Below are 26,500 nucleotides of genomic sequence, written 5' to 3' on the forward strand. Positions count from 1 at the left end.
AGGAGCTTTGAACTTTGGGGTTAGCCTGACCTCTAGTGGTCAAATGGAGAACTGAGCGGAAAACGGCAGATGCCCCGTGTGGCTAAGCTAAGGCGGGGGCCCAGGCAGGGATGCTTAATTGGGTAGTTTTAATTGAAAGCTTACTAGATGCTGCATTGTGCTAATCCACAGAGTCGGAGCACCTTGGTGAAGTCCACACAGGTTTTTACCAAGCCTGTCTGGCTTCAGAGCCTTCTCGTTTATTCACAAGGCACGGAGCCCGGCTGGAGAAAACCCTCATGTCACATTCAGACACATCCAGTTTATAAAGCCCTTCACTTACGTCCCTGGAACAACACAAACATCCATGACAACGGTTACTGCACCTAGAAGCTGCAGTTCTGATGGGCTTAGTTCATGCCACGTGTCCTAATCTCTTCTTCTAAGGACATCAGTCAGATTAGATTAGGGCCCACCTTAACAGCCTAACAGGAACTAAGAGTGGGTGTTTATCTTTCAACTCCCACCTGTGCTGTTGATGGCTGCTGCCAGAGCATGAACTGCCCACCACTTCCAGTTCAAGAGATAGCCCTCAGGCTGAGAGATTCAGCTGCTCGCAGTAGGATGCCGTCAGCGTGTAACGGGAAGGTGAGTGTGAGGGGGCACCGGTGGGGAGCTGACTGTCAGCTACGCCATCCCCCGTTCCCCCTAAGTCCATCGGATTCTTAAGTTATGGTGCCTGGCTCCAACCCAACTCCAGGTGTTTCAACAGCTAATCTTAAAACAATCTTTCTACCAATTGTATATGTTCACAAATGGCAAAGTCAAATCAGAGCCTGCTTGGTTTCCAGTTTTGCTGCTCCTTCCATCTCATAGCAGGGACAATTTCATTGTCACACCTTCTGGCTCAATCTTATAAGAGGCAGGAATTTTGGGTTGCAAGTTGCAGAAACTTGGTACAAATTGGCTTAAAAATAAAGGGGAAGGGGTACCAGGTTATAGGCTCAAGTAATCGAATATGCCAAACACTATTGGATCTGGTGTCTACAAAATAACTTTGGGATTGTGTCTTTCTGCACCTCGCAGCTCAGTTTTTCTGTGTTGGCTTCTTTTGAAGGCAGGCTCGCCCTATGAAGTGGCACCAGTGAGCCCAGTTCTACATCCTATGAGTATGTCTATCAGTTAAGATGCTTTTGGAGACTAGTAACCAAAAATGATGCAACAAGAAGGGGAGCACCCAGAGACAGAGACCAGAGGTGGGCTGGACTTTCATTTCAGTTGATTCACAGGTCTAGGTGAAGCTTCATTCTATCGCTTCATTCTGTCCATTTCTAGCGTCAGTTTCATCCCCAATCCGGCCCTTAAAATGCACCACAGCATCTTTTCCAGAAGCTCCTAGCAAGACTTTTTTTGCATCTCCCCTGGGCCCAAATTGGCTTATAGCTACACATCTTTGAACCAATCATAGCCAAGGAAATGGATTACTATAATTGACTTAAGCTAATCACCTAGGGGAATAGGATGTTAGAGAGTTGAAGCACCATGTCCACCAAGAGATGTGTCTCGTGTCTTTCAAATCCTTTTCATTGCAACCCAACCTACAGTGAGAAATGTATTTTACATCATGACTTAGTATACAGTCATGAAGTTTCCAAAACAATACTTATCCTTACTATATGTGATGCACCCTGTTATTTCTACTCTATACTGCATTTTTAAATGTTGATTATGGGGGGGGTGGCTCACGCCTGTAATCCTAGCACTGTGGGGGGCCAAGGTGGGAGGATCGCTTGAGTTCAGGAGTTAGAGACCAGCCTGGACAAAAGCAAGACCTCATCTCTACTAAAAATAGAAAAATTAGCCAGGCATCATAGCATGCACCTGTAGCCTCAAGTACTGGGGAGGCTGAGGCAGGAGAATGTCTTGAGCCCAGGAGTTTGAGGTTGTAGTGAGCTATGATAACACTACTGCATTCTACCCAGGGCAACAGAGTGAGATTCTGTTTCAAATAATAATAATAAAATAAAAAAGTAAATGTTGATTATAATTACCAAGTTATCTAATAACCCATTAATCACAACTCACAATTTGGAAAACACTGCACTAACACAACTGCATTAGAAAGGGGGCTTTTGCCCAGTGATTCCAGCAAAAATTCCAGGCCTGAGTCTTATTGGCTCTAACTGAGTCAAGCATCCACACCTGAACTATCTCAGTGATTCTGATTGGCCAGGCTTAGGTCACAAGCCTGATCCTGGAGCCAGGGGATTGTGTTTAGTGCCCCTAAAGCTATATAGACAGAGAGTTGGTGAGGAACAGTTCTTCAAAAGAAAAGCATAGTACTTTTACCAGAAAAAAAAACTAAAAAATGTGTGCTGTTCAAGGAAAAATAACAAATTTCCATTATTATTTCACCCCATTGGAAGGGCCAAAATAGACTTTAAATCAGTGAAAATAAGGAGGTCTGGATCCAACAGCTTGAGACTCTGCATCCAGTACTCTGGGCTTCTAGTCTGCTGCTGACCTTGGACTTCAGTTCTGAAAGTTGGGCTTTGGCCTCCTCCTTCCTCTGCCTAAATTCCTGGCTTGGCCACCTGCATACAGTTAGAATCCTGCCTACTTTATTATTCCCTGTCTGTGTCTCGGGGATTAGAATGCTACCCTTGGACCTCAGAATAGATATCTGGGTCCGTATCACCTGCCGACAACTTATCCATCCATCTGCCTACATGCCGATGTCTCCAAATGTGATCTCTTGGATTCCTCATTGACTTGCTCCACCTGCCTGAGTGACCTGGCAGAGAGGGCCGTCTTTTGATGGGAACGTTGGTAAACAAGACATTTAAACTAACTCAGACATTTCTTTCTTCCACTGGAACGTGACCCAGTTCCAGAAGGCTCCTAGGACATTACAAGGATGTTTAGCACTGCTAAATATTGTTTCGCAGTTCTTCGTTGTGGCAGAGATTGTTCAGGTCCTTACCCAACCCATTTCTTCTTCTTCTTCCTGGGCATGCAAGACTACATTTCCCAGTCTCCCTTGCAGTTAGCAGTAGCCATGTGACTGAGTCTGGCCAATAGAACTGAGCAGAAGTGAGGTTCCACTTCCAGGACTGGCCGGGTGAAATCTCATTTCGGCTATCTTCCATTCTCTTTCCTCATCTACCAGATGATTGGAGGAAATTCAAGGTCCTAGAGGGAGGTGGAGTGACCAGCTGGGATCTGTATTAGTCAGCTCAGGCCGCCATGACAAAATACCATAGATGGGGGGCTTAAACAACAGAAATGTATTTTCTCAAAGTCCTGGAGGTTGAAAGTATAAGATCGGGGTGTTGGCATGTCAGGTTCTGATGAGGTCCTGTCCCTGGCTTGCAGACAGCCGCCTTCTCACTGTGTCCTCACATGGCAGAGAGAAAGAGCGACTAATCTCTCATAAGGGCACTAATCCCATCATGAAGATCCCACCCTCATGATCTCCTCTAAACCTAATTAGCTCCCAAAGGCACGATCTCTAAATACTATCAATTTTGGAGCTAGGCTTCAATATATGAATTGGGAGAAGGAAGGCACAGTCTATAGCAGGGGTCCCTGAATGATCTGCATTGGAATACTATGTAAGAAATAAATCTTTACTGTATAGAATACTGAGCTTTGTTGCTTGCTTGTTACAGCAGCTAATGTTTTTATCTTTTACACCAAGCCAATCCTAGCTCCTCTTTCCTCACTTCAGTGAATACAGCCAAGCCCACCAGGACAACAACTTCAAATATGTGAAGAACATAAAATATGAGGTCTTAGTGCATCTATTCTTGCCCTCTCCTTCAATCTATTCCCCACTGCTGCTGGGAATGTAAATCAGTGCAATCACTATGGAGAACAGTAAGGAGGTTCCTCAACAACTAAAAACAGAATTACCATCTGACCTAGCAATCCCACTGCTGGGTATATATCCAAAGGAGTGGAATTCAGTATATCAAAAGGATAACTGCACTCCCATGTTTATTGCAGCACTATTCACAATAGCCAAGATTTGCAATCAACCTGAGTGTCCATCAAAGTACGAATGGACCAAGAAATTATGGTACATATACACGATGGAATACTATAGAGCCACAAAAAAGAGTGAAATCCAGCCATTTGCAACAACATGGGTGGAACTGGAGAATATTATGTTAAGCAAAATAAGCCAAGCACATAAAGACAAATCTCACATGTTCTCACTCATATGTGGGAGCTAAATATTAAAAACGATTGATCTCATGGAGATAAAGAGTAGAATGATGGTTATCAGAGGCCGGGAAGGGTAGCAAAGAGGGGGAGATAAAGTGGGAATGGTTAAAAGGTACAAAAATATAGTTAGTTAGAATTAACAATATTTGATAGCACAACAAAGTGACTATAATCAACAATAAGTTAGGGTATACTTTAAAATAACTAAAAGGGTGGAACTGGAGCATTCCTAACACAAAGAAATGATACATACCTGAGGTGATGGGTACCCCAATTACCCTGATCTGATTAATTCACATTGTATTCCTGTATCAAAATGTCACAAGTACCCTATAAAGATATACAACGATTATGCACCCATAATAATTAAAAATTGTTTAAATTAAAAAATAGAAATAAAATAAAATAATTAGTGTGATTTAGTGTTAAGTTGAAAAAGAAAAAGAAAAGAATAAAAGAGCAGAGAGATCCAGAGTGGGTTTCTTAAAATCCAGTGAAGGCAATCTCACAGGAGTCCACTAGGGGGCAGCCATCAGCAGCATCCACTTGCTAAGGTTGCTTAAAATCAAACGAAAATTAAACTGGATATCCACAGGCAGAAGAATGAAAATAGACTCTCATCTCACCCCTTATACAAGAATCAACTCAAAATAGGTTAAAGAATTAAATATAAGACCTGAAGCTGTAAAACTACTAGAAGAAAACATAGAGGAAATGCTCCGTGACATTGGTCTGGGCAGTGATTTCTTGAATAAGACCCCAAAAGCACAGGCAATGAAAGCAAAAATAGACAGATGGGATTGCATCAAACTAAAAAGTTTCTGCATAGCAAAGGAAATAATTAACAGAGTGAAGAGAGAACCCACAAACTGAAAATAAATATTTGCAAATCATACATTGGTTTAAAGAGGCTAATATCCAAAATATACAAGAAACTCAAACTACACAATAACTAGAAAGCAACCCTACCAAAAAGTGCGCAAAGTACCTGAATAGACACTTCTCAAAAGAATATATACAGGCCGGGCGCAGTGGCTCACACCTGAAATCCTAACACTCTGGGAGGCCAAGGTGGGAGGATCACTCGAGGTCAGGAGTTCGAGACCAGCCTGAGCAAGAGCGAGACCCCATCTCTACTAAGAATAGAAAGAAATGATTTGGACAGCTAAAAATATATACAGAAAAAAAATTAGCCAGGCATGGTGGCACATGCCTTTAGTCCCAGCTACTCGGGAGGCTAAAGCAGGAGGATGGCTTAAGCCCAGGAGTTTGAGGTTGCTGTGAGCTAGGCTGACCCCACGGCACTCTAGCCTGGGCAACAGAGTGAGACTCTGTCTCAAAAAAAAAAAAAAAAAAAAGACACCCTTCCATAACAGTAAATAACTGTCACATTCCTTTTTTTTTTTTAAGTAGGCAGTTAACTTGGCTGAACTCAGATCGCAGACTGCCTCCCCTGCGGTAGGCAGCAGCTGCAGTATCAGTTCGGTGTGTTCAGCCTTAGCTGGAGTCGCCCAGCACACAAGTGTTCTGCTGGGGATTGGGGCAGAGTTTATACATAGAATTTGGGGTTCCCTTGCTCTGGCTCTTTCCTTTCCAGGCTTCCCCTCCCTCGTTGTGTTTGTGTACACGCTGCCCTCTGGGTCTTCCAGCCAGTAAGACCAGGTTTTCTAGAACAGTTTGAGCCACCTTCGCCCCTTGACACAGGCTTGCCCTGCCCTCAAAAGTGGGACACTCACCCAGTCGGTTTCCTCCCTTTCTTCCAAGAGGTGACATCCATTTAGCACCTGCCTGTTTATATTCACTCCCCAGGGCCTTCAGGTAGTTTGTTTTTACACTTTGTAGAGAGTAGATAGTTGTTATCTGCACAGGGTCGAGCTGGGGGGAGTCACTCGGCATGGCGGGGGCGGAATTCTGCCTCATTCTCTGTAACTGCCACATTTCACCTTCAGGACACACCTGCAACTCGGTCCCACTGGGCCCATGGGACCCCAGATTATTTGAGGATTTGGGGATGGAGTGTGTTTTGGATCTTTTTTGTGTACGTTGGCAAATGAAATACCTTCAGTGTGACCTTGGAAAGGTCACTTAACCTCAGTTCTCATTTACAAATTTGAATAACAATGATACGCTCTGTGCTGAGTTGTCCGGAAGTTCAATGACACAGCACAGCAATGGCCAATGTTTGCGTGGCACGTACACCATACAGGTACTGCTGCCGGGTGTTTTATTCCTTGCAACAGCCTGAGAGTGAGGTACTATTATTATCGGCTCCATTTGACAGTGAGGACACTGGGGCAGTGAGTTTACGTGACTCGCTCAGTAGCCTTCATGGAGCAGGTAGCAGAGCTGGGATTTGAACGGCAGCTACGCTGTGCCCACATCTGCGCACTTAACCAGACGCAACCTAGAATGTGGTGGTTCTTAATCCTGGCTGTGTGTCAGAATCACTTGGGCATCCTGCAAAGACCTGCTAAATCAGAACCTCCAGCCTCTGCATTTGGAAAAAGCACCGTGCCTTGGCACAGAGTCAGAGCTGAAATGTGAGCGTTCCCTGCCCCTTCCGATCTCCCTTTTCCTCCCTCACTGGGGAGCATTGCTGCTTCCAGCCCCTGCTAGGCCCTCAACCAAGTCACAGGCCTAGGTTATTAGGGTTACCTCTGGCCCATTCCTGATAGATCTGTCACCAGCCTGCCTGACAGGTGGAACAGGCTCCAGGAGCTATAGGAAGGAGCAGCTGTTCCTTGGATCACCTTTCCCCACCTGTCTGAAGCTGTAACCCTGGTCATGTGACCACTGGCAGAGATGCGATGAGCCATGGTATATGTGTCACCCAGCCTCTGCCTTCTAAATAAACCACATCTGGCAACCCCACGCTATGCTGAGCCCCTGCAAGTTTCCTGGAACCTCCCAGGATGCGCTGAAGGTAATTACAGCTCAGTTGTAACATGAAGGTCTTAAGAAGCCATCATACCAGCTGTCCCCAGAGTATCCTGAACATTAAAATAGGAATGTTCTGAGTCTCCATACCCCTCTAGGACATTCCCTTCTCGAATCTATTAATAAATTTGTTCATACGGCTTCCATGGTCCTACACGATCTGGTCCTGCTCCTCTCTCAGGCCCAAGCCCAGTCACCCCCCGCCATTAACCACACTTCAGCCACATCGGCCTTTGGCTTTCCCTCCAGCATACCTCAGGGCCTTTGCACTTGCTGTTCACTCCACCTAGAAAGTTCTTCCCCTGGAACATCACGTGGCTAATTCTTTCTTGTCATTCAAATGCCAACTCAAATGTCATCTCTTCAGAGAGGCCTTTTCTGACCTTGCAATGTCAAGTCACCCTCACCCGCTGCCCCCATCACTGTCTTAGTGTCTTCCTAGTACTTAGCACATTCAGGTCATTCATTACCTTTCTTGTTCTTACTAATCTTTCTTAAAAGTATGTATAGCTCACATTTATTTCAATGTTTAATAGTGGAAGTGTTTTGGGTCTTGATTTAGAAGTTTGGTGATTCCTCTTTTGACCAGAATTATGCCATAGGGACTTAATTCCTGTTTATATCACTTAGCCTAATTGGCCTATGGTAAATTGGTTTTGTTGTACATCGTTTCACTTAAAATGGCAGTTTCCGATAACCTATTAATGATGGTAAGTGAGGACTTACTGTGGCTGAGGTGGGCACAGGTGTGGCAGACGCCACCAGCAGCACCTAACAGGGAGAATGGACTCACCCACTGGGTTTGAACCCTGGCTCCTTCACCAGCTGGGGCCTTGGACTCATCTCTGGGGTGTACAGCCTGGAGCTTCCCTCCATGAGCCTCGGTTTTCCTCCTCTGTGAAATGGGAAGAAGAATCAGACCTTCCTCACAGGGTTCTTATAAGGACAGAGGAGATAGTCACGTTAAACCTGTAGCACAGCGTGGGACCTACAGGACCAGCAGTCCGGATGCGGTGTTGGGGAGAGAACGAGAAGGCAGATGTTTGTGGTGAGCATGACACATCGTGCAAAGGCTTCCCCATGGCACTTCCTGGAGGGAGGTTCGGGAGTCTGGGGGAGATTCAAAGCCACTGCTCTGCCTTAATCTACCACGCTCATCGCTCCTTGCTGCTGGAGAAGCCGCCAGAACCACTTATCAAGAGTCATTTTGGGGCTCCACAAATAATTACCCAGCCTCTGCCAGGTGCCTTAGGGAAGACATGGATGAGGCAGGCAAGGTCTGTGCCCGCTGGGAAGTTGATCTCAAAGCACAGACAAGATAAAAACAAAGATAACAGAGGATGCGCTGGCACAGGGGGTCTGTTGTCAGAGGGCCAGCTTTGCTCCTGCTACCCGGGGCTGGGGGAGTCCCTTCCCAGGGGCATCTTCGTAGGACATGTCGGCCACATCTCTCTAATGGGAGGCAGTAAAATGGAATCAGTGGTTAAGAGACTGCTCTTCCCAGCCAGACACACCTTGTTTTAAATGCTGGCTCCTGTGTGACCTCAAGCATGTGACCTCACCTCTCCAAACTTCAGTGCCCCACATATACAATGGGGATAATATGGGGACCTATTCACAGGGTTGTGGGGAGGATTTAAGGAGTGAATGCAATAGCAGTGCTCCGCACAGGGTGTGGTGAACAGAAAAATGCATGGATGCATCGTAAATGCAAGCAGTTGTTGTTTCGTTGTTTTTATGTTTATCCAAGTTAGAAGCACTTCAAAGAAACATCCCTAGCGCTTGCCAGTTGAATTTATTTCCCAAAACAACACTTCTGTGGTGCTTGTGCACCAGGCACAGGCATTAAATTGCCTTAACAACCCTATGAGGAAGGCAATTTTTTTGTCTTTGTTAAATATCATTTTTTACAGGTAACATAAAATTTACCATCTCAACTATTTGCAAGTGCACAGTTCAACGATATTAAGCATATTCACTGTGTTTTGCAACAGATCCCTAGAATTTTTTCTTCTTGCAAAACTGAAACTCTATATCCGTTGAACAACATTTGCCCATTTTCCTTCCCCTAGCCCCCTACCCCCAGACCCTAGTAACCGCTATTCTACATTCTGTTTTTAGGAAGGGACTATTTTAACCCTGTTTTACAAATCAAGAAACCAGAACTGGCTACATAATTTGCAGGCATCAGAGCAAAATGAAAATGCAGAGCCCATGTTCAAAATTTAGGAAAAATATCAAGACGATGACAACGGAGCATTCAAGGAAGCACAGAGCTCTTCTGGGCATAGTCACACAGAGTGTATCATGCAGGCCCTGGAAGAAACCAAGAGTTAGAGAAGTTAAGTAACTTCCCCAAGGTCACACCGTTAAGTGTTGGACCCAGGATTCAATCCCAACTTCTAAAATTATATGACCTCTTTTACTTATTGCAAACTCCCTGCAGGTAGGGTCTTTGATTTGATCACCGCTGACTGCCTGCTACCCCTGCACAGTGCCTGATACACACTGGCACTCATTGTGTAGTTCATACTTGGAGGAATGAATGAATAGGTCACATTTACCCAAGAGAGAAGAGGCTTCTCTAAGGTTCTTTGCTTTGCCTCAGCTCTGGCACAAGGGACATTCCCATTTCTGCTCCTCCTTCATGTTTACCTAGATCCCTTAAACTCCTAGGAAAAGCTAGCAAGCATGGCGTGTGTCCACATAGAATGCCCACACGCCGGATGTTTTATGAGGCCACACCTCTCCATGGCATTCCTAGTCTTTGAGTCCCACTGTTAGGGGGTGGAGTGAAGTTAGGAGATACTGGATGGTATGAGGTCACTGGTAGCATGTCTGGCTCCAGGCTTCCAGGTCTCCTAGAGCCTGATGGCCAAGTCTTCTCTCTGATCTCAACACAGAAAAACTAGAACCACATTTTTAAAGTATATGCAAAAAATGAGTTTATTTATAGTTGTGGCATTAAGTGCAAAAACAGCAGTGCACTCATTGCCATAACTATAAATTACGAGATTAGTTTTTAAAAAATTGGTTTTTTGAGACAGAGCCTCGCTCTGTTGCCTGGGCTAGAGTGCAGTGGTGTCATCACAGCTCACTGCAACCTCAAACTCCTGGGCTCAAGCGATTCTCCTGCCTCAGCCTCCCAGGTAGCTGGGACTACAGTTGGGCACCACCACACTCGGCTAATTTTTTCTATTTTTTGTAGAGACTAGGGTCTCGCTCTTGCTCAGTCTGGTCTTGAACTCCTGAGCTCAAGCAAACCTCCCTCCTCGGTCTCCCAGAGTGTTAGGATTACAGGCGTGAGCTCAGGAGTTCGAGACCAGCCTGAGCAACAGCAAAGACCCCTGTCTCTACTAAAAATAGAAAAAATAATAATAATAGTGGAAACTGTATGGGGGGAGGAATATATGGGAACTGTACTTTCCACTCAGTTTTTCTGTAAACCTGAAACTGCTCTAAAAATTAAAGTCTATTTGTTTTTAAAAATGAACAACATAGGCCAGGCACAGTGGCTCACGCCTGTAATCCTAGCACTCTGGGAGGCCGAGGCAGGTGGATCGCTTGAGCTCAGGAGTTCGAGACCAGCCTGAGCAAGAGCAAGACCCCTGTCTCTACTAAAAATAGAAAGAAATTATCTAGCCAACTAAAATATATATATAGAAAAAATTAGCTGGGCATGGTGGCGCATGTCTGTAGTCCCAGTTACTCGGGAGACTGAGGCAGGAGTTTAAGCCCGTTTAAGCCCAGGAGTTTGAGGTTGCTGTGAGCTAGGCTGATGCCACGGCACTCACTCTAGCCCAGGCAACAAAGCGAGACTCTGTCTCAAAAAAAAAAAAAAAAATGAACAACATAAAGAGAGTGACAGAAAATCAACAGTGTTGTAGAAAATATTTGCAACATGTACAATTGCTAAAGGACTAATATCTAGAAAGTATAGATATTTCCCATAACATCTCAATAGTAACATGGAAAAGGATGTGAGTAGGCATTTTATCTTTTTAAAAAAATTATCTCATCTCCTATGGTCTTGTCTGATGAACAGGCATTTTACATAAAAGAAAATCTAAATGGCCAATAAATATATGAAAAGGTGCTCAACCTTTCATAATCAAGGAAATTCAAATGAAAACAATGAGAAACTATTACATATTCATTAGATTGGCAAAAACTAAAATGTCTGACAATCCCAAATATTGACAAGGACATGAAGCAACAGGAATGGACACAGCTGGTAGAAGTGTCAGTTGGTACAATCGCTTTGGAAAATAGCTAGACATTGTACTGCTAGGTAAATTCCTAGCAGAATGCATGTTCTTGTATTACAGGAACATGCACAAAATATACATGAGAGTACTGTTGTTCATAATTATAAGGTTTGAAGAGCCAAAAATCACAATTAACTCAAATGTCTATTTATGAAAACTAAATTGTTTTTTATTTCCACAATGAAATGTTTTACAATGATGAAAATTAACAAATTAAAACTACTCACAACATGGATGTATCTCACAGACATAATGTTAAGTGAAAGATTAAGAGAAGATTTATAGTAGGAATCCATTCATCCACACAAAGTTGAAAAGCAGCCAAAACAAACAAACCAAAAAATACTTTTAAGAATGCATATATACACGTAAAATGAAAAAGAAAAACAAGGTAACAATTGTTACAAATATCAGGTTGGTGGGTTGGACACATCAGCTCACACCTGTCATTCCAGCACTTTGGGAAGCCAAGTTGGGAGGATCATGTGAAGCCAGGAGTTTGAGACCAGTCTGGGCAACATAGTGAGATCCCATCTGTACCAAAAATTTAAAAATTTAGCGAGGTATAGTGGCACAAGCCTGTAGTCCCATTACTTGAAAGTCTGAGGCAGGAGGATCCCTTGAGCCCAGGCATTTGAGATTGCAGTGAACTATGATCATGCCACAGCCCTCCAGCCTGGGTGACAGAGTCAGACCGTGTTTCTAAAAAATATATATATATAAAAATATATATATGTATATTTTTATATATATATAAAATATATATATAAATATATATAATATATTTTTATATATATAAAAAATATATATAAATATATATAATATATATAATATATATATAAGTATATATAATATATATATGTATATATAAAATCAGGATGGTGATAATTTCTAAGGATGTGAGAGGTGGTAGGATTTGCAAGTTTTCTGGGGAAGGGAGTGCTCATAGTAGTCTATGAATTAACCTAGTTGGCAAATACATAGCAACACCCTTTATAAAACACATGTATAGTCTGCATTAAACCATTATACATATTTTGTGCTTTTTTTCCTAACAATATATTTCACAATTTAAAAGAGGATAACATGGTCTTCACTCTATATTATACCCTAAATGCTAAAAAAAATTCAAATAGTTTACAGAGTTTAATTTAAAATCATGAAACTGTTCGTAAACTAGAAGGAAATACAAGCAAATAAATATCCAAGGTGGGTGCTAAGTGGATAGGGACTACTTTTATTTCTTTTTTCCCCCCATTTTTTCTAATCTGAATCTTCTTTTCTATAAATAAATAAAATAGGCCAGGCGAGGTGGCTTATGCCTGTAATCCTAGCACTCTGGGAGGCCGAGGCGAGCGGATTGTTTGAGCTCAGGAGTTCGAGACCAGCCTGAGCAAGAGCGAGACCCCGTCTCTACTAAAAATAGAAAGAAATTATATGGACAGCTAAAAATATATATATAGAAAAAATTAGCCAGGCATGGTGGTGCATGCCCGTAGTCCCAGCTACTCGGGAGGCTGAGGCAGTAGGATTGCTTGAGCCCAGGAGTCTGAGGTTGCTGTGAGCTAGGCTGACGCCATGGCACTCTAGCCGGGGCAACAGAGTGGGACTCTTGTCTCAAAAATAAATAAATAAATAAATAAAATAGAACGGCAATATAAAGGCAGTCAACCAACTGGGGAAGATACTGTGGTGATGTAAGGAACATGTATCTACCTTTTGTGAAATTTGGGCTGAGAGCACAGAACTCAGGCCTAGAATCTGGCGATGGGACTGCTATTGGTGCACTTGGAAGATTAAGTTAAGTATACAGGTATAAAACAGCCTCCATCGGGTAGACCTCATTCCAACTTCCTGAGCCCAGGTAGTTCACCAGTGGACGGGAGACAGGGACGTCGTGGATCTCCCAGTTCTGTCTCCTGGAACTGAAATTTTGACACAAGGAAAAAAGGTAGGAGATCTGCTAAATGTCTGTGGTTGGTAGTGTTAGGGCACAGTGGGTTTGAGAATAACAAAGGTTTAAAATCCTGGGACATGGGAGCTCCAGAATTGCTACATTTATGAGGAGCTTAGACAGGAATGCCTCATTCATTGTAGGTATAGTACAGGATGCTTTCTGAGTGTTTACGAAAATATTGGTGGTGGGGAGCCAGGCAAGGCAGCTCACATCTGTAATCCCAGAGCTTTGGTAGGCTGAGGCAGGAGGGCTGCTTGAGGCCAGGAGTTTGAGACCAGCTTGGGCAACATAGCAAGACCCTGTCTCTGCAAAAGAATAACAAAATTAGTCAGGCACGGTGGCACACACTTGTTGTCCTAGTTACTCAGAAGGCTGAGGAGGGAGGATCTTGAGACCAGGAGTTTGAGATTACAGTGAGCTATATTGCACCACTGTACTCTAGCTGGGGCAACAGAGCAAGACTTTGTCTCTTAAAAAAATTTTTTTAAACATATTTTGCGTGTTACTACAGTGGTGAGCAAAAATATATAGTGGTGACGGGGAGAGAAGTGGCAGGGAGAACAGCTCCATATTACCAAAAGAAAACTACAAAATGAAGATTAGTAAAGGAATTTGATTAAATGGACCAAATGTAGCATTGTGTCAACCAAGTATTTCAACTAAATCTCATCATAAGTATTTTACTGTGGGCTGTAAGTGCATTTTCACGTGATATGAAGTGAGGTCTCTGCAAGTTAAGTGTCCAGGGTGAACAAAGCTTGGTAAAGGGCTCTTAGCTGAGAACAGCTGGACAAATTATAATATTGACTATATTGTTACCAAGGACACATGCATCTCCTCTAATTGGATTCCGATCCACCCTGCCCTACCCTAAGGGTGTGTGGCCCACCCTGTGATCCATAGGCTGATTAAATTAGGTATTTAGGGTATAAAGGGATTAGCCAAAGATTAGTGAAAGTTGTTTTCGGTTTTTTTGAGACAAAATCTCGCTCTGTTGCCTGGGCTAGAGTGCTGTGGCATCAGCCTACCTCACAGCAACCTCAAACTCCTGGGCTCAAGCGATCCTCCTGCCTCAGCCTCTTGAGTAGCTGGGACTACAGGCACGAGCCACCACATCCTGCTAATTTTTCTATTTTTAGTAGAGACGGGGTCTCGCTCTTGCTCAGACTGGTCTGGAACTCCTGACCTCAAGTGATCCTCCCACCTCAGCCTCCCAGAGTGCTAGGATTACAGGTGTAAGCAACCACACCTGGCCCAGTGGAAGATTTAAATTCACCACTTTGGCAGTGGATTCCAAGATGATTTACAATTTTCTTATTCAGTTTTTTTTTCATTAGATATAATTCCCTCCCTTTCATTCACATAGAGATTTTTGAGAAAAGCAAACATCCTGAAGTGGACCTGAGGAGCAAGAAATTTGGGGTGAGTACCAAAGAAAGCAAAGGTGGAAGAAATTTGTTAAATATGAAAAGTACTGATGTGTGTGGTTGAGTTAAATTGTATTTGCATCTTTGGGGCTGCCCTCGACTGTTGCCAAAATCTTACTGCCAGAATCTCTACAGATCACATAAAAATTAATCTAGGTATTCCATACATATTTATTGAGCACCTACTTATGTTCAGGCACTATTCTAAGAGTTGAGAATACAACAAAAACAAAGAAAAAGATAAATTCCTATTCTAGCTGGGGATGTGGTAGGGAAGATAGATAACTACAAAGTAAACATGTACCATGTCAGCTATCTATGAGTGCTAGGAAGAAAATTAAGAATAAAGTGATATCGTCATCCTATTTAACCAAGATGGCCTTAAGGAGGCTTTTCTGACAAGATGATGATTAATTTAAATCAAGTTCAGTAAGAATTTGGGGTGTGCATTCAGGATGTCTCTGGGAAACTCTGCTATTTCCTGGCTAGGTGGTCTTGTTCTCAGTTGCCTAACTTCTCTGAGCCTGGCCTGTAAGATTCAGAGAGGCAACACACCACTGAGGGGGTCTTCGGCACAGTTCCTGACGCTTGTAATCAGGAATGGGACTGGGATCCTGCCACCCAGCAGGCATGCTTTTCTGCAGATCCAGAAAGCGCATGATTGCTAGCTTCAGTTCCCTGTCTATAAACTGGAGGTAATGGTAATGTTGACCACTTAGGGTTTCTGTTGTTAAATTGCTTTTATTGGACCAAATTTATTTCGGTGCATTGAACCTACTGCCAGGCACGGCCTTAAACTAGGGAATTGTATTCATTCATTTAATCCATAACAACCCACTAAACCAAGTACTATTTTTAACGGCATTTTAACAGCTAAGGAAATACAATCACAGAGGAATTAATCTAGAGCCCCAGAGCGAGGGATCCAATCCAAACAACTGGGCTGCAGAGCCTGGCAATGTTATTAGGCGGTCAGCCCTGTGCCGAGCACATAGTAACAGCTCAATAAATCTGTATGGTGGTGGCTGTTCCCATTCTACACAGAGGCTGCTCCAGAACTGCCACTTATGAAGAGTTTAAGGCAGCCAGTTTGTTGGAAGAGGAAGCTAGGGAGCGCTTGCATAGCAACCATAGTTTACTGCATAGTAACCATAGTGTTTACTTAAATTGGGGGGTTGGGGGAGGCTGACCGGGTAAGAAGGAGTTTGCCGGCCACCCCTTGGGACCCCACTTTGCACAGGAAACCAGCATGGCAGCCCCCGCCGTGTGAGCGCTTCTTCCGGAACCGCCCGGTGAGCCAGTCCTCTGCGCGCTACAGCCTCCCCCCCACTTTTGCGGCAGATGGTTTCTTCCGTTGTCCCGGCTAGTTCGGGTTCCGCGCTCGGGAGTCACAAAGCGCAGGGTCACGTGGGCGGGCCGGTGCGCTTTGTGACGTCAGCGGCTCCGCCCCCCGAGGCCCGCCTATCCGCGCTCGCCAGCTCCGCCCCGCGCGCGCCGCCCGTGCAATCCCTGCTTAAGAGACCCCGGAGTGGGGCGCTCGCCCGAAGCCAGGCCGCGTCCGCCATAGTGCCTGGCTTGGAGGTGTCGCCGACGCCTGGTGAGGGCCCCGGAGCGGCAAGGGGGGCAAAACAAACAGGGAGCCAGCGAAGCCCTCGCCGCTGCCCGGCGGTTTCCGGGCGTATTCTCGCGGTTCTGGGCCTAAAGCCGACGGGAACGAAAGGCGAGAGAAGCGCGGAGGATCCGGCGAGAGGAAGAGTCAGGGATCCTCGGCGGTGTCCCCGGGGTCCGCCGAAGCCACCGGGCCGCTGGCTGGGGCCCGGGGTGGTGAGGAAGTGCTTCGAGGCCTAGTGAGGCCTAGTACCGGCTTTGTGTCTGAGGCGGCGGCGGCGGCGGCGGCGGCGGCGGGGGGGAGGCGGAGCCGAAGCCGAGGGCGGCCTGCGGGAAGGCCTCTCCTCCGCCGACCGCGCGTTTGCGGCCTAGGCCGCGGGGTCGCTCGTGGCCTCCGGGGAGCAGGCGAAAGGGTTTTGCGTGTGGTGGGGGCCTGGGCCTGGGGAAGCAGACGCCGGTCGTCCGGAAGCCAGGAGGAGGCGAGAGGCCGCTCGTGGACTCCGGGCCTAGGCCCTTTCCCCTCAACCTTCTCCCGGGGCCTGGGTCACCCCAATCCACGGAAAGAGAGACCAACCGGGAGGTGCGGCCGCGCTATGGACCCCTGACCCCGTGGGGTCATTCGGACTCTAACGTGTGGACTGACCGCTACTGACTGCACCGCCTGTCCCCCGTCTCCTGCTGGCCCTTAGCATGAGCGAGGGGGACCCAGCCGGGTGACATTGTGCCCGTTGGCGGATTCTCGATTTCCCCTCTTCCCCATCCTCGTCCTCTTAACTCCCACATGAAGTGATTCTGAGTATCGGGGGGGGGTTCTGGATTATTGTTCTTACGAACCCCTGCTTGTGGTTGGGGGGTATTTAATCTGAGGCCTTAGGGTCCTTCGGTGTCTTTGAGTGTTTTATGTGTGTACATATTTTGCTCTTAAGTTTATAAATATACATATATTGAGAGTGTCCACGTCTCCTCGCTGAACCTTAGGAATCCTTTGGCACCATGTCCTGTGTGCATTATAAATTTTCCTCTAAACTCAACTATGATACCGTCACTTTTGATGGCCTCCACATCTCCCTCTGCGACTTAAAGAAGCAGATTATGGGGAGAGAGAAGCTGAAAGCTGCCGACTGCGACCTGCAGATCACCAACGCGCAGACGAAAGAAGGTAAGAGCCACATGGGCTCCAGATATTTGGTGATGGAAGATAGATACTAGTTGTAAGGTGGCTGGCAGAAGACTAACCGCCATTATGTCTCTTGTGGGACTGTTCTAGCACTTTTGATACAACTTTCATTGATAGTCAAGGGTTGCAGCAGCTGGATTTGGAGTTTTACTGTCTTATTTGGTTTCGGAATATTTGAGTCATCTGTAACAGGCTAATGCAAAAGCGTGGAAGTCTGATTATTCTCAGTGTTTTTAAAAATGAGAGGGGACGAGGGGGCTTGCTGTGCAGGTTCTTTGGGTGCTTGCCTTATGGCATTTTCTAACTTTGCTTTTCATCAGAAGTCGGGGAGGAGAGCATGCACAAGGATTTTATGTTAAAGCAGCAAGAGATACTTCTAATTTTCTAACCTAACAACGTTTTGGAGTTTAATGGCAAATTTTATGTCCTCCCTTTCTCCCTCCCCCCATTTATTTATTTGGAGTTGCCTGTGTTGTGGAGAAGGGATCCATACTTTAACATTTTTGAGATTTAATTAGAGCGTTGGAATTGTTTTTGGCACTTAAAATGTTCTGATGTGACCACTCTTGTGTAAATTCCAGAATTAGTAATATAGTAATTAAGTAGTTGAACTTAGTTCATGATGTTACTCTTAAAATTTAGCAATTTGGTGAAGATCAAAAGTACTGATTTTTCTTTTTTAAAGTAGTAATTGCTAGACTTTACATGACTGTATTGATACTAGGATACTGAAAAATAGACTACTACCATAGAGTACAAATAAGCCATTTAATGGGGGGGGGGAAACCTGCTGAATCTTTAGAGTTTTTTCTCCTTTTTAAAAGTATTTTATAATATTGGGAATTTAACAGTAGAGAAATGTGATAAGCAGTCTTTTCTGACTCTGAACTTGTTTTGGTTTCTTTTTCTCAGAACGGTAATGCTGATGTGTAGTTTTCAGTAGATCAGTCTTCTGAGAGTGATCGATGGGAGGAGAAGAAATAAAGTTCTAATTAAGCTAGGATATTTTTTGATCACTAAATTTGGCTTAAGGTGTAACATGGATTCTTTTAATTGAAATGAGAAGTCCTCCACCTCTCGCCTGTAGTTTGTTAGGTAGAGTAAATCTTGTCTTATAGAAGACCAGTTTTCCATTTACAACCCAGACATAATTGTATTAGGTTAAGGAATGGCAGTGCTGGCATAGCTTGACTCAAAAATATTCAGTAAGGAAGAACTTTGCTCACATCATAATATGTGAAAATATTGTCTTGTTCCTCTCCTTTTTAAAAACAAGTGAATGCCCTTTGATAATTGTAATCGTGTGTAATACTCCTCTGCTTAAGGAGAGGAAAAATTATTGGTGATCATGAACAGTTGAGAAATGGCTTTTTTTAAGTCCCCTAAAAGCATCCCTTAAGTATAATAGTGACATTTCACAGAACAGATGGATTTATAAGGATTTTAGGCCATCTGGATAGATTAATGAGTATTAATGAAAGATGATATAAATGAAATTAAGGGATATTAAGGCAATTTTAGTCATCATATACTTGCAGGTTTCATGTTTTACTGGAGTGTTACACAATTGAATCATTTGGGGCTAGGCTTTATCCATCCTTTCCACCTAACAGTTGCATACGGTTGGTTAGAATGGATTATGTTATGGTTGAAGAAATCTTGTCCACAAATTTAACAGTTTTGTGACTTTGTGTTTTATTTTTGTAGTCCAGGATATATGTGATACATAATCCAAGCCTTGAAAGGGAAGTGCTTTGCCCAGCAGATTTTCTTTTATATATTTGTGTGAACTGCCCTTGACAGGAGAAAGCTTTGATGTTAGTTTGGTTAAGAAAAGGGAGCTGTGGGGAAAAAAATGTATATTTTACCGAATCTTCAAATTAGGGGAGAAAAGGATTATCATTGATAGTAGTGCGGAGGTAGCTACTTAAAGTAGTTTTGTGGGAGATAGTATCCACTGTCACAACGCAGTTAAGAATGCCACTTTATTTGTTTCAAAATACAGCTTTGTAGGACATTGCCTAGGAGAGGATGCTGAGCATTAGTTTGTTTTTGAATGAATATTTAAGTTACCTAATCTACCGTGTTTCTATAAAACACTCCTTACAGTTTTGGAAGTCAGTCCATGTTTAGGATCCTTAAATCTTGGTAAGACTAAAATGCTTGGATCAAAATTCTATGTACTTTAGACTTGAGAATTCTACTTATTTCTGGACTGTATTTCAAAATGAATTCCAAATGATCTTTGTTATATGTGAAATGCTTTTCTGCACACTAACCCCTGAAAAACAACGTTTATTCAAACTTGGTGTGAAAGATTTGGAAGCTGAGTATGAAATATTAAGACCCTTATTATATTTCTGACTTTTTCCATTTTTAAAATTTATTTTTTTTATTTCATCTATGCCTTTCATGTTTGGGGTCAAAAATTACACTGGTGAAGAGAAAGGGTCTTTTGAAGCCAGCAGACTGCTTGTTAAGGAGGTATTTTAAGTGTGAAAATACTTTTAGGCAATCATTATAATTCAGATATCTAAAAGGAACATCTGTTTGAGGGACATTGGGGCCCTTGACTTTCAGTTTGATAAAATTAAGCTGTCTTCAAAAGCTATTGTAAGTGCATTTGAGAGGTGTTAGAGATTCAGAAACTTCCTGGCAGGTGTTTGACACTAAGTCTTGTTTCTAGAATTAACTTTTTAAAAATCCGGCATCTCTCCTGTTCCCAATTTTTCTGACTCAGCTTGCTTGGAATTTGGGACTATAATGAACTATCCAAGATAAAGATTATAGTTTTACATTGGCGTGCCTAAATCTAGGAAATTGCATCACTCTAACTCTAATTGAATACCTGTGAAATACAGCTTACTACTTAAATATACTGGAAAGAACTCTTGCAGGAACAATTTAGTTTAAAACAGGGAATATTAATAATATTGTGACTAAAAATAATAAAGCTGATACATATTAAAACCCTAAAATGCCCAAGTATATGGTAAGCTTCAAATAATTGGAGGAACAGAAGTAGTCAGCCACTCTGCTGAGTAACTTAGGTGAAGCAAGTAAACTTAATAACATTAACAGTGAACTCTAATGTCTGGTTGTGTGATTAAGGGAGAGGGATATATTTTTGCATCTTGTAGTGAGTTATTTTTCTTGCTGGTAGTTTTCCAAATTCTTTCCTTAGCTAGCAAATCTTTTTACCAAAGTTTAGGTCTAGTTTCTTAATTTCATTCTTACAGAAGTATTGTAAATAATAGTCTAAGGAGTAGAAAAATAGGATTCATTCATCCTCCCTCTTGATCTTCTCAGAAAGTGACATCATTGTTTATCCAGTGGCTACAGACAGGAATCCAGGAATTCCTCTGGCCTGATTGCTCTTTCTGCTTCATCTTCCCAATATTCAGTCTGTCAGCAAGACTTGTGGATTCTGCTTCAAAACCTTCTATCTCCGTTTCTCTCTGCATCCCAACACAAGCTGTCATTATCTCTACCTGGATTATTTAGCAGCTTCCTTATTAGTCACTGTTTTTCTTCTCTTGTTCCCCTACAGTTCATTCTCCCTGTAGATGCCAGAGTAATCTTTTTTCCTTAACATAAATCAGTCATCACCATTTTATTTAAAATCCTTCAGTGACTTCCTGTCGTACTTAGAAACAAAATAAAAACCAGTGTATGATCTGTACCTTTCTAGCCATGTTTCACATCATTCTTCATTTTCTGTAGCTCATCCGGCCTTTTTGTGTAATTTCTTCACATGTTTTTCCCTCTGCCTGAAATATTCCTTTTTCATTTCTTTGTCCTGGGCTGGCTTCTCAGTCTTTTAAGTATGCAGTGTAAATTCCTCACAGGGGCTTTCTTTGAATCAACATTGTATCCAAAGTTGCATTCCACCATCATTCTTTGTTAGAAAACCTTTTCTTCTTTATTTATAACATGTCATAATTTAATTTTTAGTCTGTTTTCCCCAGTAATAAGCTTCATGAGGGCAGGGATCATAATTCTCAACTCATGTTTAGGGGCTAGGAGAAATCGAATATCTTCATTCAAAATAACAGCTTTTTCTCATAGTTAACATGTTCAGCATTTCTGGCTAAATAGAATAGAGAATGACTTAGTCTTACTGAAATTTTAGAGTTCCACAGAAGTAGAGATGCTAGAGCTAAGAACCTGTTCACACTATTTGTTGTCTCTTGAAGAGAAGCCCCCTTGTGGCTTTGGATATTTGTCCTGACAATATCTAGATGTGAGGAATGTGTAGTTATTTTAAGTTCGTTTCCCGTAAAATTTGTATTTGGTTATAGTTTTCTCATTCTTGGATGCTTACCCAAATCCCCAAATAGAAATTCGACTATCTTTTTATTTACAGAATATACTGATGATAATGCTCTAATTCCTAAGAATTCGTCTGTAATTGTTAGAAGAATTCCCATTGGAGGTGTTAAATCTACAAGCAAGACATATGTTATGTAAGTATTTATCAAATCTCATGTACTTGTCAACATAGACTTTTTTTAAAAAGTTTATTTTGTGAGAAAGAACAAGTGTATTTTAGAACTGAAGTCATTACTTTAACCTTAGTATATCTTCTTGATCCTCAAAACTGTGAGGATAGGGTGTTTTGGTTTTTTTTTCGTTTGTTTTTTTCTGATTTCTTCCCCCAGTTAAGTTGACTTACCTGTGATGAAAAGTAAGAGTTCTTCTTAGGAAAAATTTTCGTTCCATATGGGCAGTATTTAGAAAGATAGGAAAATGATACTCATATCAGTGAATAAATATTTCTGTACCCTTCGCCTACTTTTTTTGTTCTCTTTTCTTTACCACAAAAATTTAAGCATCAGAGAGATCTGTCCTAAATATTTTGATAGCATCAAGAGTATTCAGTAAGGCCAATATTTGCTCTTTATCAATAAGAGGCTTTTGTTGTGAGGTCATAGAGTATATAGGACTTAGGAGCATGGACCAGAGGTGGGGAACCTTTTCATGTTGGAAGGCTGCATTAATTTAGCTATAATCAATTAAGGCTGCATTCAAGAAACTTAGATATACTTAAAAATGTACATTATTTTGTAAAAAATCTAATAATGTACTTAATAATTTCAAAAAAATGAAAACTATTTAAGGTTAATCTATTAATGACTTTGTTTTATTTGCTTTTTGTTGGAAAGCATTTGAATATTTGGTTGCAGCGTGCATGGAGGTCCACAATAATTTCAGTTGATCCTCTACATGGGTATCAGTCATTTGTGACCTTAAGGGCATCTTGATTTGGGTTAGGTAGGAGAATGTAGATTTGCAGCAATAAGTGGTTGAAAAACAAGAATACAGTTTTTGGGCCTGTTGCTAAAGGTTTCTACTGCATTTTTCCATATTTCGGTTGGCTCTTTCTTAGCATCAAACAATGACTTTAAAATGTCATCCCCTAAGAGCTCAATCACTTCCGTCTGTAGTTCTCTAGGTGCCTTGATGATATCAACTAGGTGAGGCTGAAATGCTAATTTGAGTGTGATGTCATGATTCTCAAAGTCAGTGAACCTTTCAGTGTATTCTCCAATTAATTGGTCTATGACAGCTGCATATTCTTCAGATGATTTGCATATATCATCCTGTTCATCAGTGACCTTTGTTTTTTTTTTTTTTTTTTTGAGACAGAGTCTCACTTTGTTGCCCGGGCTAGAGTGAGTGCCGTGGCATCAGCCTAGCTCACAGCAACCTCAGACTCCTGGGCTTAAGCGATCCTACTGCCTCAGCCTCCCGAGTAGCTGGGACTACAGGCATGAGCCACCATGCCCGGCTAATTTTTTTGTATATATATTTTTAGTTGGCCAGATAATTTCTTTCTATTTTTAGTAGAGACGGGGTCTCACTCTTGCTCAGGCTGGTCTCGAACTCCTGACCTCGAGCGATCCACCCGCCTCGGCCTCCCAGAGCTAGGATTACAGGTGTGAGCCACCGCGCCCGGCCTCATCAGTGACCTTTGCTATTTGCTAGTTGGGGAAAATGCTCATCCGAAATTTCCTTTTGAAGAAGTGTTTTGGGGTGGGTTGTGTTGTTTTGTTTTGTTTTATTTTGTTTTGTTTGACAGAGTCTTGCTCAATAGTAGAGAGCATGGCATCATTATAGCTCACTGCAATTTCAAACTCCTGGGCTCAAATGATCCTCCCTGCTCAGCCTCCCCAAGTTGCTGGGACCACAACCATGCACCATGATGCCCAGCTAATTTTTCTATTTTTAGTAGAGATGGGGTCTTGCTCTTGCTTAGGCTGGTCTTGAACTCCTGGGCTCAAGCAATCCTCTCACCTCGGCCTCTCAGAGTGCTAGGATTACAGGCATTAGCCTCTGCACCCGGCCTGAAGAAGTGTTTTGAGAAAAGATAACTGAAATGCTTGGATTTTTTTGCCACATATCATTCATATACTTAATTTTACCTTGCAAAGAAATATTCAGGTCGTTTTGATTTGACATAACACACAGAAATGCTGCATACCTATAGAAATCCGCTTTCAATAATTCACATTGCTGATCCTGTTATTCATAAAATTTAACTATCTGTTCTTGGAGAGATAAAATTTTGCTAACACCTGTCCTTGTGATAGCCAACTCACTTTAGAATGATGTGGCAAATCCACACCGAATATACCTCATGGTTCAGCTTTAGCATGTTATGAAACTGACCATGCCATGTTGCATTTGTACCAATATAGTTAACAATACTTATAACTTGTTGCAAAGTGTCACTTAAAATAGTAGCTTTAGGATAGAGATTTTGCTGATGCAAGATACAATGAAGAGAAAGAAGAACATCTGAATCTGTTAATACTTTTTTTATTTGTGCAATAAACCTTTCCTGTTTTCCTGTCATGGAAGGTACACCATCCATACATACACTTAAAAATTCAGTCCAACTTCATGACATTTATCTTGGGAGTTGTTGAAGATATCTGTTCCCTGTGTTTTGTTCACAAGAGTGCCCAAAGCGAGTATCTCTTCATAGCAAAGAAAATCTTCTGTTGTGGCCCGAATGAAGTATATAATACCTGTGCCGAGTCAGTAGTATAAGTTGATTCATCCAAAGTGATTGAATGATATATATTTTCCTTTTGAAGTATTACAGGACGTTGTTCTGTTTAGTTGAAGGCTAATTCATACTGCTGATCATTTATGGTTCTCCTTGAAAGAGGCAGTTGTTTGTACTTTGGAAATGTTATCGGGGTCTAAGCATCCTACAACTTCAACAATGCATTCTTTCACAATTTCTACGTCACTGAATGGCTTTCTTTTTTTCCCCCAAGTGTATATGCTACTTTATAAGTTGCTTCAGTGGCATTATTTCCAGATCTTACTGCTGCTTGAAAGAATTGTCTTTGGTTTTGCTTTTCATCTTTTAATTTCTGCCATAAACTCTAGCCAACCAGTGTTGTGTGGTAGTGGCACCAGTCAGGCTGGGGAAGTTAGAACTATATCATGAGCGTAGCATCCATCAGTTTAGCCGTATGGCTTACCAATGTTCTAATTGTGCCAGTTAGTCTGGGAGGAATATTTGATTGAAACTTATTCTTTGGTATTTTAAATATGTCCATTTTAAAAATAAAAATATAAAAGATGAGCAAAAATGTATTAGTGAAAATAAAAGGATTTGTTCTGTAAAATTTGGATTCAGTCAGAAGGCCACACTTAAGGACCTAGGAGGCCACATGTGGCCTTAAGGCCCCAGGTTCTCCACCCTTGGCATAGACACTGGAATCAGGCTTAGGTTTCACTCTACTTACTGCTTTATATCAGTTGCGTGACTTTGGGTAAGTTACCTAAAGTCTTTGTGCCTCAGATTCCTCAAAAGTAAAATAAGGTTGTGTGGGTACTTACTCACAGAGGGTTTTAAGAATTCAGTGGTGCCTGGCACATGGTAAATGCCCATGATTGGGGTAAGAATATAGCAGTCTCTCAGGACTAGTCTAGAACTTATATTCACTAAAGGGGCAAGATTAAAACTTTATATCCTTAACTTTCTCTGCTTTCTTGCAATTGTTATTAATGGTAACTAATATGTGGAAAGGCCAGCAACATAGGTTGTTTAAAGGGTAGTGATTTCCATTTAGAAACTAGGTAGCTTTGGCTAGGTGCAGTGGCTCACACCTGTAAGCTTAGCATGTTGGGAGGCCAAGATAGGGAGGATAGCTTGAGTCAGGAGTTCAAGACCAACCTGGGCAACATAGACCCAGTCTCTACAAAAAAAATAATTAGCTGTGTGGTGGCCAGAGCTCATAGTCCTAGCTATTCAGAAGGCTAGGGTGGGAGGATTGCTTGAGCCCAGGAGTTTGAGGTTATAGTGAACTGTGATTGCACCACTGCAGTCCAACCTGGGTGACAGAATGAGACCCTGTCTTTTAAAAGAAAAAAAAGAAAGGAAAGAAATTAGGTAGCTTTGAAATATTGGCAAATTCTGCTTTGGATCAATAAAAAATTCTGGAATTTCCCAGTCCTGTGAAATGGAATGTGTTCTTGGAATTGAGTTAAAATAGTGTCATTTCTTGGAGCTTTATACTCAATGTGGGCAAGAATTCATTTAAAAAATTTTTTATCATTAGTTTGTTGTTTCCATATGTTAACATTTGGCAGTCCTTTTGTGTAATATCTTCTGTATAGTAACAACATTAAAAAGCTGAATACTTCTTTTGTTGTTGTGATTTCCAAGTGAACTTAGGGGTATGTGCTTTTAGCTTTAAATGATTCTAAGAATTATAAATTATAAGAGGAAAATTAATTCATACAATCTAGTGTGAAATTGCACTTTAATTTATCAAGTGCCTTGCAAATTGACCAAGGAGTTGAAAAAAACAATTTATCAAGGGCTTTTCTTTAAAAATAGCAAACATTCAGTTTCTGTAGGTTTTTTTATATTCAGAATCTCTTGGGAAAAGAA

General features: G+C 42.2%; 1 protein-coding gene across 2 annotated transcripts in view; it reads left to right on the top strand.

The window, feature by feature from the left end:
- Positions 1 to 16,296: 16,296 nt before the first annotated feature.
- RBBP6 (RB binding protein 6, ubiquitin ligase) overlaps positions 16,297 to 26,500 on the top strand; it is a 34,493-nt gene continuing 24,289 nt past the window's right edge. For both annotated transcript variants that reach the window (XM_045542809.1, XM_045542810.1), the window contains exons 1-2: positions 16,297 to 17,565; positions 21,950 to 22,049. In XM_045542809.1, the coding sequence (XP_045398765.1) occupies positions 17,400 to 17,565; positions 21,950 to 22,049 (266 nt within the window). In that variant the 5' untranslated portion in view covers positions 16,297 to 17,399. The remainder of the gene's footprint in view (positions 17,566 to 21,949; positions 22,050 to 26,500) is intronic.

The sequence above is a fragment of the Lemur catta genome, chromosome 2 (assembly GCF_020740605.2).
Source record: "Lemur catta isolate mLemCat1 chromosome 2, mLemCat1.pri, whole genome shotgun sequence".
Lineage (NCBI taxonomy): Eukaryota > Metazoa > Chordata > Mammalia > Primates > Lemuridae > Lemur > Lemur catta.